The sequence below is a fragment of the Suricata suricatta genome, chromosome 2 (genome assembly GCF_006229205.1).
Source record: "Suricata suricatta isolate VVHF042 chromosome 2, meerkat_22Aug2017_6uvM2_HiC, whole genome shotgun sequence".
Classification (NCBI taxonomy): Eukaryota; Metazoa; Chordata; class Mammalia; order Carnivora; family Herpestidae; genus Suricata; species Suricata suricatta.
Genome location: NC_043701.1, coordinates 134,032,357 through 134,044,936, shown reverse-complemented (window position 1 = coordinate 134,044,936; position 12,580 = coordinate 134,032,357). Strand labels below are relative to the sequence as shown.

Here is a 12,580-nt window from a genome sequence, read left to right as displayed (position 1 = left end):
AACGATGCTCAACATCACTCATCATCAGGGAAACACAAATCAAAACCACACTGAGATACCACCTCACGCCAGTCAGAGTGGCTAAAATGAACAAATCAAGAGACTATAGATGCTGGCGAGGGTGTGGAGAGACGGGCACCCTCCTACACTGTTGGTGGGAATGTAAACTGGTGCAGCCACTCTGGAAAACAGTGTGGAGATTCCTCAAAAAACTATTGATAGAACTCCCCTATGACCCAGCAATAGCATTGCTGGGGATTTACCCAAGAGAGACAGAAATGCTGATGCATAGGAGCACATGTACCCCAATGTTCATAGCAGCAACGTCAACAATAGCCAAAACATGGAAAGAGCCTAAATGTCCATCACCTGATGAGTGGATCAAGAAGATGTGGTACAGGGGTGCCTGGGTGGCTCAGTCGGTTAAGCCTCCGGCTTCGGCTCAGGTCAGATCTCACTTTCGTGGGTTCGAGCCCCGCGTCAGGCTCTGTGCTGACAGCTGGCTTGGAGCCTGGAGCCTGCTTCCGGTTCTGTGTCTCCTCTCTCTGCCCCTCCCCCTCTCATGCTCTGTGTCTCTCTGTATCAGAAATAAATAAAATAGTAAAAAAAAAAAAAAAAAGATGTGGTGTATATATACACGATGGAGTACTACATGGCAATGAGAAAGAATGACATATGGCCATTTGTAGGAAAGTGGATGGACCTTGAGGGTGTCATGCTGAGTGAAGTAAGCCAGGCGGAGAAGGACAGAAACCATATGTTTGCACTCATAGGTCTAACAGGAAAACAGGAGAGACCTAATGGAGAACCAGGGGGAGCAGAGGAGGGAGAGAGAGTTGGGGAGAGAGAGGGATGCAGAACTTGAGAGACTATTGAATGCTGAGAATGAACTGAGGGTTGGGGGGGAGGGGGGAGGGGGGAAGACAGGTGGTGGTGATGGTGGAGGGCACTTGAGGGGAAGAGCACGGGGTGTTGTATGGAAAACAATTCGACAATAAAATATTATGGAAAAAAAATAAATTAATTTTTTAAAAAGTGTGTCTGAAAAAGGGGGAAAAGGGTATGTATATAACTAATAATGTATACACGCCGCTAGATCGGGCTTGAGGATAGATGGGAGAACCAGACAGTGCGAATGGCCTAGCCCTCCCTGGCCCAATTCTCACATGATCGCCAGTGTTTAATAGTAAATGTCAGAAAATGAGAAAATGACAAGAGAGAAGAGATTTTCTGCTGAGGTCTGGAAGAAGAAAAACTAAAAAGGCTGCATATACTAAACTAGAGATATGGGGCCACTGTTACCCAGGGGGGAGAGCTGGCAAAGACAGAGCGGCCGGTGGAAAGCCTGCAGGCAGGAGGGCCGGGAGCTCATCCCCGCGGGTACTTAGCTGTCAGTCAGTAACTGAAGGGCGAAGCCTTAGTGCACGGACACGAGCCTCCTTATTCCCCACCTCCCTTCTTTTGCTGTCTGCTTATTCCCTTGACTTTTTATTATCAGATTCTTTCCTGCAGGAAGGAAATGCCAAGAAGGAGACTATTATAATTTCATGCATTCTTTGGTTTGTTTCAAGGCATTCTTATGGTAATAATTTATTAGGAAAACCACCAGTGCATGCTCCAGACCATCAGACTCCCATCCTTAAATATCACGTGGATTTTCACCCTTTAAATTCTTACTGTGGTGGGGCACCTGGGTGGCTCAGTCGGTTAAGCAACCAACTTTGACTCAGATGATGATCTCGCTGTTTGTGGTTCGAGCCCCGTGTCAGGCTCCATGCTGACAGGTTAGAGACCGGAGTCTGCTTCTGATTCTGTGTCTCCCTCCCTCTCTCTCCCTCTCTCTGCCCCCCGCCCCGCTCGCACTCTGTTTCTCTCTCTGAAAAATAAACATTAAAAAAATTTTTAAATAAAAATAAATTTTTACTGTGGTAAAATATATATTAACATAAAAGATGCCAATTAAACCATTTTTTAAAAATTATTTAATGTTTATTTATTTTTGAGAGAGAGAGACACAGAAGGTGAGTGGGGGACAGTCAGAGAGAGAGGGAGATAGAATTAGAAGCAGGCTCCAGGCTCTTGGCAAACAGCACAGAGCCTGATGCGGGGCTCGAACTCACAAACTGTGAGATCGTGACCCGAGCTGAAGTCGGCCGCTTAACTGACTGAGCCATCCAGGCGCCCCCAATTAAACCATTTTTAAGTGTACAAGTCATTGGCATTAATTATAGTCACACGTTGTACAACCATCACCACTATTTCCAAAACTTTCCATCACCCCAAACAGGAAACCCGTACCCACTAACCACTAATTTCCCGCTCCCCCTGCCCACAGCCCCTGGTAACCACTAATCCACTTTCTGTCTCTATGAACTTTTAATATCAGGCATTCTTACTTAACTATATATGCCTCCTAAAATGTAGCAGCAGTAGAAAAGAATGGACTTTGAGTTGAAAAGGGGGTTCAACTAATTATGATGACTGAGTACTTCTGTCCCCCCAGAGAACGCAAAACGAAAGTCCTTCTGTTATGCTAACTCAGCACTTTCTTTCCTCTTTCAGTGACCATGCAGCAGGTGGCCAGGACGGTAGCTAAAGTGGAACTCTCAGACCACGTGTGCGACGTGGTGTTCGCACTCTTTGACTGCGATGGTGAGTGGGGCCCTCTGGGGCCGGGAGGGGACACCAAGGCTGCTACCCTGGTGGAAGATGCTGTTTCTGACGGAGCCTGGCAGCCGGCTCCCGGGTACTCCCACCTCTTCAGCGAACCCCTTTCTCACAGCAACAGCTCAGCCCTCAGCTTCGTGACGCTGAGAAATGTAACCCCAGGTCCTGGTTTGCATTTTTCACTTCTTCTTAGAATTCCTGTTTGCCTGTGGGCTTAAGTGAACTTACAACCATAAATATCTTAAAAATGGAAACAAAAGTATTAGACCCAACTTGCTGCTTAGTAGATCAGGAGCACACGATTCACAGTTACCTGAATGTGTCTAGAAAGAAGGTGGTCCCGGGGTGTCTGGGTGGCTCAGTCCGTTGAGCATCCAACTTTGACTCAGGTCATGATCTTGCAGTTGCTGAGTTTGAACCCCACACTGGGCTCTCTGCTGTCAGCGCGGAGTCCACTTCAGATCCTCTTTCCTCCTTCTGTGTGCCCCTCTCCCACACACTCTCTCTGTCAATAAAAGGAAGAAAGCGAGGGAGGGAGGAAGGAAGGAAGGAAGGGGGGTGAGGAAGGAGGTGGTACTGACCTCTCCAAGGCACACTGCAGTCATTCACTCCAGGTCAGCCGTCCAGCTCACAGCGGTCTGTTGTGTCTGTGGCCACTCCGTAGTTTAGCCCAGTTAATAGATCCTGGTTCTGCTCTGGCATCATTTCTCAGCTGTTTCACCTGACACACTACTACTACTAATACTCACAACAGAGGCTTGCCCTTTTTTCTCAGTGCTTAGTAAGAGCCAGGCATTGTGCTAAGCTGCGCATGCAATCCTCTGACGTAGGAACTGTTTGTTATTCACCACATTTTCCAAATAAGGAAGTTGAGACTCGGAGAGGTGAGGTAATGTTCCCAGGATCACACAGGGGCAGTAGGCAGCATAACCAGGATTTGAATCCAACTGTGCTGCCTCCCTCTGTCCTGTATGACGTCCACCGCTTGTTTCCCAGCCAGGGTTCATCATTCGTTTCCCTCTAGGAAGTGAGGCTAATGGAATCGAGGAGCCAGGTCAGAAGTCCCGGCCTATGTGAGCCTTCGTTCTGGTCCCAGCATAATGAATCACTCTGGCTCTTTCGGTCCTGTTCAATTTGTCGTCATTACTGCATGTTACACTCTATCTCTGCGTATGTGACCAAACTTCCCTATTAAGTTGTGAGCTTTTTTTTTAGTTTTTATTTTAATTCCAGTGAGTTAACAAATGGTGTGTTATTAGTTCCAGGTGCACAATATAGTGATTCAACACTTCCATACATCGCCCAGCACGCGTCACAAGTCGCCTCCTTAATCCCCATCACCTAGTCCACCCAGCCCTCCACCCTCCTCCTCTCTGGTTTGTTCTCTATAATTAAGAGTCTGTTTCTTGCTTGTCTCTCTCTATATATATTTTTCCCCATTGCTTCCTTGTTTTGTTTCTTAAATTCTAGTTTATGAGTAAAATCATATGGCATTTATCTTTCTCTGACTGACTTATTTCATTTAGCATTATACTCTCTAGCTACATCCACATTGTTGCAAATGGCAAGATTCTACTCTTCTTTATGGCTGAATAATATTCCATTGTGTCGGCACCAAAAAAAAAATTCCATTGTGTAGTTATATATACACATATATATTACATCTTCTTTATCCGTTCATCAGGCCATGGGCACTTACGCTGTTTCCATATCTTGGCTATTGTATATAATGCTGCTATAAATTATGAACTTTTTAAGGGTAGTTACAAGTCCCCTGTTCACCTTTGAACCCCTCCTAGGACTCGGGTAGTACATTGCACATAACAGGTGTTTGTCAACTTAAGTTACTGAAGTTATTAAGTTGAACTTGAGTTATTTAAACCTCCGACCCGTACCTACAATCAAGGTGTGAGTCAAAGAGAACTCCAGGGTTAGGACAAGAAGATGGCCTCGCCCTCGGGGTATTCTCTAGTGCTGCCCCGTCCACTATGATACCACTAGTGAAGAGTGGCTATTTAAGTGTTCCTCATCAAAGACCGTTCTAATCAACAGCACTGCTCTAAAGAGGTCAGCTCTCCTCAGATTTTGTTTTTACTTTAGTCACTTTTAGGTGGCTTGAATTTTTTCCCAAAAAACATTAGATTTTATAATTTTTGAAGCCAGAGAGCTGGTCTGTGAAGTAAATATGGGAAGTTCCCCCATACTCGTAGCGAGGCCTGGGAAATGAAATTGGATTTTCCAGCCTTTCAGAAGGAGTTTCTGTCAATATCTACTTGCATCGCCTTTAGAAAATCATTTAACATCTCTGGGGCTTTTTCTCTTAGTCTACTGTCAATATCTACTTGAATCACCCTTAGAAAATCACTTAATATCCCTGGGGCTTATTTTCTTAATCTGCAGAAAAAGGAAGTATCTATTAAATTTAAAAGGCATTGTTATTTCTCCCAGTGCTAGAGCTTAGGTCAAATGCTAAAGGACACTGGATTCTCAAAGAGATTTGTTCACCACAGAATTCAGAGTTGCACCCACAGCTCACACATGCGCACAGTGACATTCAGTCACACACCTGCTTCGGCAGTAACCGAAGCCGTTCTAGTGGATCCGCTGTGGCCTTCGGGAAAGCAGGAAGCAAACCCCATGGCAGTCTAAATGGCCTCAGATGTTTTTCATCTTAAATTTATCATTATAAAAAGAGTTAAGAATCTTGTTTAGACCTTTTTGTTATTTTAATTACATTTTATTTTATTAAGTTTATTTATTTATTTATGAGAGACAGAAGAGAGAACACACAGGGGAGGGGCAGAGAGATGGGGGGAGAACCCCAAGCAAACTCATCTTTGTCAGCACAGAGCCCGACTCGGGGCTTGAACTCACAAACCACAAGATCATGACCTGATCCAAAACCAAGAGTTCTGCTTCAGTGACTGAGCCACCCACCTGGCCGTTAATTACATTCTTAAATAAGCCATATTATTGACTACTTTTCAGCCTACTTTTTAACTCTGTATATTGAAATATAATACAAGATATTGAAATATAATATACATACTGAAAAGTACAAATATCGTATTTGTACAGCTTGCTAGATTTTAAAAAACTAAACACACCAGTGTAACCAGTATGCTCCAGAACCAGCACATTAGTGGGACCACAGGGCCCCCTGGTGCTGCCTTCCAGTCACTTCCTCTCCCAAGGGCAGTCCGTTTCCTGACTTGGGATTCTATAGATTAGGTCTCCCCGGGTTTGCTTGTTTGTTTGATCTTGCTGTGAGGTATCTCTGAGGCTGTCCACGCTCTCACCAACCAGAAAATGTGGGCCAGTTTAGATTTCCAGGTCCTCTCCACAGCAGTAAGCTGTGTGTTCTTCCTTTCCACTCTTCCCAGACTGACCGTTAGTAAGTCTGCTTGCTGCCACTACCAGTAATGGTTGCCATTCTTTTCATCAGCAGACGTTTACTCCTGGGCATGTAGTCAAAGGGTAACTGTACTCCACTATTAAAGTGGCTACTGGGGCGCCTGGGTGGCTCAGTTGGGTGGACGTCTGACTTCGGCTCAGGTCAAGTGGTTACTGTTCTGTGTGGCTGAAGAGATTGACCTTTGGTTAAACCAGATGCTTTCCAAGTTCCCTTCCAGACCCAAAAGTCTGCCACTGAAGAGGGTAGAATGGGAGGCCATGAAAATGGGCCTCTCCCAAAGTCAGATCTGATTTTGGGTTTTGCCTTGGAAACGCCCCATCATCATCTCTCACCTGGACAAGTCTTCCTGGCTGAGTCCTGTACTCCAGCTGCGCCTCCCTCCGGCCCCATCCCACATAGCCAGCCAGGGAAATCAGCCTCCGTGGAAATCTAACTCCATCTCACTTACCTACTTCCAGTCTTTTCCTGGGGTTCCACCACCTAGAAGATAAAGCACAAACCCTTCTGTGAAAATACAAGACCCTTGGGGACCTGTGGCCTGCCTGCCTCTTCCATTAACTCGCCCCCACCGCCGCGTCCAGCAATTCCTGACTACTTGTAGTTCAGCAGCCGAGCTGTCCCCTGCCTGCGCCTTTGCTTCTGTGAATACCGCTACCTAGAATGTGTCCCTTGCCTCACTCCCCTTTACTTGGCCAGTTTCTGCTCATCCTTTGGGATTCAACTTAGGAGTCCCCTCCAGAAGGCCTTTTCTGCTCTGTACATGCACCACTCCCAGCCTGGGTTCCATATCTTCCTCTGCGCCCCATAGCATCTTCCATCTCCCCCATTATGGCACTTACCACACTGCTGAAATAATGTATTTGTCTCCCCCACAACCTGGGAGTGTTTCAAGGAACAAAGTCTTACTTATCTCTTTATTCTCAACTCCTAGCATAGGACCTGACCTATAATATATTCTCATTCAACATTGGTCACACAACACTAAACTGTCACTGAGTTGTAATCAGAAACATGGAGGAAGGAGCAAACCGTTCATTTTAAACCTAGAGAATTGAATTTGGCTGTGAGATTGCACTGGGCTTTGGAACCCACATGGTGTGAACAATGAAATTTTCTCCGTGTCTTTGTTCTAAGGCCTCTACTTATCCCTGTTGTGTTTGCCTCTTCCTCTAGGCAATGGGGAGCTTAGCAATAAGGAATTTGTCTCCATCATGAAGCAGCGGCTGATGAGAGGACTAGAGAAGCCCAAAGACATGGGCTTCACCCGCCTCATGCAGGCCATGTGGAAATGCGCACAAGAAACGGCCTGGGACTTTGCTTTGCCGAAACAGTAACCCAGAACTGCAAGAGGGGCCTCCTCCTCCACCCAGGTCACCCTGGCCCCTTGAGCAGAGCCTTGGCACAGTCTTTCCTGCTGCTGCTTCTGGAAGTAGGGCTCCCTTCCTCCTGGGAATGATCTCGGGAATCAACCAGTCTTCCCCCTCCCCCCTTCCCCTGTCCCAGCGCCTCTGCTCGGCTCTGATGCTACCCAGTGATTATCTGCCGACATTCTCAAAATCATGAACAAGTCCTAAAAGTTCAGCCTTTTGGCACCTTCATCAGCACCACACATTCAGACACCCTGTGGATAAAGAATGCAGGGGACCATCCACGTACCTGCCAGCCCTGGGAAACACCCAGTTTTCGAGTCATTCTTGCTATGGATTCACGTTAAGAACATTCCTTGCTTTTCCTCCTGCTGGTATTCTTAAGCCACAAGTTGGGAAGACCTCTGAAAGGCAAAAGGAAGTCTGTGGCGAATGGTCATGAAGAGCTGGTCCCCCTGAGCTGGTGGGAAGCCTGGGCCAGAGGAAGGATCCATGTCGGCCCCCAGGGTGGCCCTGAGGCCTGCTCCGAGAAGGTGATACGCACAGTGGGAATGGAGGAAGACTTGGAGTGGACAGCAGCTGCTTCATGGCTCTCTCCAAGTCCCCTCTTTTCCTGCCAGGCTCCCTAATAGGGCTCCACCATGACTGTGCCTAATGAGCATCAGTGATTAAGTTCATGTTCCCTGCAAGTGCCACTTCCCCTCCAGGAATGTGCCTCTGCAGCCGAGGCCTGGCTCAGAGTCTGTCTGCCCTCTGTCTTAAACCCTTGTAAAATATCACTTTCATTAGAACAGTTTGCAATAAACTCCCCCCACCAAAGGCTCTTGTCTCTTTTATTTTAGGATCCTCTGGGGTACTTTTCATTTCATTCCTCCGCTGGGTTTGAGACCCTGCTAGCAGCAGACTTGTTTCCTTTCTACCACAGTCTGGCTCTTCCTGTTAAAAGGCAACTTTAGGCACAAACAAAAAGCGAGGGCATTTGAAGGTTAATGATGACATTGTCGCTGCACAGTTTGGATGTCATTTCATCTTGGGCCAGGTACACAGTCTTTGAACTCCCCTACCCCACGATTAGGAATTAAGGGGGGCGGGGAGGAGTATACAGGCAATCAGCTGGTGTGGCGGCTCTAAATTTAAGAGCCACAGCAACCAGTGTTTTATACGGACTCAGCTCTCACTACCTCGGTGTGGCCTTGAACAAGCAAGCAATTTCCCATCTGGTTCCTCAACTGTAAAATGACAGGGTTGAGCGTAATGGGCTCTAAGTTTTCTTCCTTCCAGGCCCCAAAAGCCTCTCCTTCAGCTTTCCTCCAGAATTCCTGCAGCCTCCAGAACCTCCAGGCAGTGCCCCCTGGCTTGCAAGTGTCTCGAGTCTAAGGCGATAGAACGACCACACCCAAAACCCGGCGCTTCCTGCAGGGCCTGGAAGCTGGTACGGAGTGTTTACCGGCAGCCTAAGACCAGGGACCTGGGTCTGTGGCTCTGCAAGGACCGTACCAACCCCAGTGTTTCCTCTAGAGCAGTGCAACAAGTTCCTTTCTGGGGGCAGGTTAGATTCTCTCTCAAAGGAGCTTCCGCTCACCTACCTCATCTCCTTCCACTCTTCCTTTCTTGGGATTTGTATTCCTGGTACGCAGGCGGAGGCTTTGCCTCAGGGCTGAGGCATCAGCAAAATTCTTAATTTTGTCTCGGAATTAATTTCTTAAATTTGTCCCAGAATCCCCAGATCACCTTTCCTGCAACCCTTGTTTCTCCAGCCTGGAAGGGAAGTCCCATTCACAGCCTTTATGGGGCACTGATTCCCCTGCAGGAAGAGGCCTGCTGCTTGGCCTCGGTTCACTCAAGCCCAAAGCCAGAGCACAGCAGGACAGGGTAAAGCTTGAAACCCAACGTCAAGGGCACCCACTTATCACAAGTACATGGAATTCCAATTTTAGCCCCTGGGAGTACCTGAGGAAGCACAGGAGGTCCAAGTGCTTCAAGAAGGCAGGATGGAGGTGCCTGGGTGGCTCAGTCGGTTAAGCGTCCAGCTTCGGCTCATGTCATGATCTCATAGTTTGTGGGTTCGAGCCCCGCATCGGGCTCTGTGCTGACAGCTAGCTCAGAGCCTGGAGCCTGGTTCAGATTCTGTGTCTCCCTCTCTCTGACCCTCCCCTGCTCACGCTCGTGCTCTCTGTCTCTCAAAAATAAAAAACATTAAAAAAAAAAAAAGGCAGGATGGCCACACTTGGGCACAATCAGGTAAGTGGGCAGGGGAGAGGTACAAGCTAAGTCACCCAGAAGAGCCCAGGGTCCCCCAAGGATGTCCTTGAGCAAGGCGGCACATGAGCAGGCTTGAGAGGATTTCAGGAGACAGCATTTGGGGGAGGCTGGGAGCACCGGGGGATACAGAAGGCTGATTTGTGCTTCTCTTTTTATTCAGATTGTTTCTTCTACCTAAACAGAATAACCTTCCTCTCTTTCTTCAAGACTCCACTCCAGCTCTTCCTCACTTAGGAAGCCCGAGTGGGTCCTCTTCCAGACAAGATTAGTAGTCCCTCCCCCGCCTCCCAAGGATCACTGGCCCACCCCTAACACCACTGCTGTAATCATGTAATGTTTGTGAGTGTCACCCACAAAGTTCAGACCCACAGCAGTGACATGGTCAAAGAAACAGCCCGCCACCGAAAACTAACTTTAAAATAACTTGGATGGGGGCACCTGGGTGGCTCAGACGCTTGGGCATCCGACTTCAGCTCAGATCATGATCCAACAGTCTGTGAGTTCGAGCCCTGCATTGCACTCTCTGCTATCAGCACAGAACCTGCTTCAGATCCTCTGTCCCCTCTCTCTCTGCGCCTCCCCTACTTGTGCTCTCTCAAAAATAAAAGCATTAAAAAATATATAGGAGCGTCTGGGTGGCTCAGTCAGTTGAGCATCCAACTTCGGCTCAGGTCATGATCTCATGGTTCAGGAGTTCGAGCCCCATGTCAGGTTCTATGCTGACAGCTCAGAGCCTGGAGTCTGCTTCAGATCTTTAGTCCCCCTCTCCCTGCTCCTCCCCTGCTCTCGCTCTCTCTCAAAAACAAATAAGCATTTAGAATAAATAAAATAACTCTTGGACAATGTAAAAATGACAAGAGCAGTGCCTCAATAAATTCCCCTCACATACCCACAGCCATTCTGTTTGTTGCTGTTCTCTACTTCTTTACAAAAACAAAACGAACTCTCCATTTCTATCCGTTAGGCTTCAGGGAGGGAAAGAACGGTGGAGAGGACCCAAGCTGCCAGGCTTCCTTGTGACCCTGGGCTCAGCATCATCCATGAGGACAAGCACGGAGAATGTGGTACTAAAGAAATTGGGTTTAAGAACATGCATGCCCTTCAAAAATCGTACTAAGAGCTTTCAATTTTAGCTCTGGTTGGAGTATATGCACTTGAACTGAACGGGAGTCTAAGATGAAAGGAGGAAGTCCAGGCAACAGCTGCAACCAGACAGGGAAGGAGGGACAGCAGCCAGGAGCCAGGTCCCCTAGCTGGAGCATCCTCTCCAAGCCTGAGCACAGCCCAAGCCGGGTCATGTGCCCCCAAGCAGCTCAGAAAAGGTGGGAGGGAACAGAGTCCAGAGTTCAGGGGCACCTGGGTGGCCCCGTTGGTTAAGTGTCCGACTTTGGCTCCAGTCATGATCTCGCAGTTCCCGAGTTGGAGCCCCAGGTGGGGCTCTGGGCTGACAGCTTTGAGCCTGGAGTCTGCTTCGGATTCTGTGTCTCCCTCTCTCTGCTCATTCTCTGTCTCTCTCTGTCAAAATAAAATTTAAAAAAAAACATTAAAAAATAAAAATAAAAAGAATTAGCTTGGTCCCAATCTTAGTGTCCTGAAGTGTAATAGAGAGACATGTTACAACCTTAAAAAAAAAGAAAAAGTTCATTTTTCAGGCTTCAAGTGCCACCTGCTGGCAAGAAGACTCAGCGCAGGGAGTCTGGTCTGGAGCAGTTTGAGTCCAGGCCGGCGCCAGCCCTGCTCCTGAGATGACGCTGCCCAGGAACCAGGGTGGCATGGGGTGAGGTGGAATGAACAGCCAGGGATGGACCGTAACCGTGAAAAGGGACACTATGGATATGATTATAATTGAGAAGGGGAAAGGAGCGATGTTTGTGGATTGTTCTCTGTGGTTCAGAATGGGAATTTTTACCAGCAAATGAGAGGGTCTGAGTTACTCTATTCCATCCACAAGTCTTTACTACTCACCTGCGACATGCCAGGCACGGGGCAAGGTCTTCAGGGAATTTGTCTTCTAGAGAAAGGAAACAGGGTGAAGTACATGCCGGTATGAGAGCACTTAGAAAAGCAGAAGGGCCACCAGTGCAGATGGGGCTCAAGGTGGGCTTGCAGAGGAAATGATTTAAGTCAAAAACCCCACTAAGGTCTGTGTGTTGAGTAGGAGCTAACAACAGGGGAAGGAGACCCAGTGCATGCAAAGTTTCCAAGGCCAAAAAAAAAAACAAGTTTCTGGGAATTGAAATTCTGGGGAGTATCCGGGACAAACTGAGAAATGATTTTGTAACCCAAGAATGAATTAATTTGACAATCTTCACCCCCCAAAAAATTTTTTTAATGCATTTGAGGATTTTAAACCCACACTTATAGGAAAAAGTCATGCTGGAAATTTTTAAATGCTTAGAATTGAGAATGATAGGGGCACCTGGGTGGCTCAGTCGGTTAAGCGTCCCACTTTGGCTTAGGTCATGATCTCACAGTTGGTGAGTTGGAGCCCCACATTGGGCTCTGCACTGACAGTTCAGAGCCTGGAGCCTGCTTTGGACTGGTGTCTCCCTCTCTCTCTCTGCCCATTGCCTGCTCACATTCTGTCTCTCTCTCTCTCTCTCTAAAAAAAAATACATAAACATTAAAAAAATTTAAAGAACTGAATAGGATAATGAAAATACTAAATATTGGGGCGCCTGGGTGGCTCAGTCGGTTAAGCCTCCGGCTTCGGCTCAGGTCAGATCTCACGGTCGTGGGTTCGAGCCCCGCATCGGGCTCTGTGCTGACAGCTAGCTCAGAGCCTGGAGCCTGCTTCCAGTTCTGTGTCTCCTTCTCTCTCTGCCCCTCCCCCTCTCATGCTCTGTCTCTCTCAGTATCAAAAATAAAT

The 12,580-nt window shown here is 47.6% G+C and overlaps 1 protein-coding gene across 5 annotated transcripts in view; it reads left to right on the top strand.

The window, feature by feature from the left end:
* Positions 1–8,269, top strand: part of MICU1 (mitochondrial calcium uptake 1) — a 237,074-nt gene extending 228,805 nt beyond the window's left edge. For 3 of the 5 annotated variants that reach the window (XM_029931893.1, XM_029931890.1, XM_029931889.1), the window contains 2 exons: positions 2,563–2,652; positions 7,256–8,269. In XM_029931893.1, the coding sequence (XP_029787753.1) occupies positions 2,563–2,652; positions 7,256–7,416 (251 nt within the window). In that variant the 3' untranslated portion in view covers positions 7,417–8,269. The remainder of the gene's footprint in view (positions 1–2,562; positions 2,653–7,255) is intronic. The other 2 variants (XM_029931892.1, XM_029931891.1) reach the window with 1 other exon arrangement.
* Positions 8,270–12,580: the final 4,311 nt, after the last annotated feature.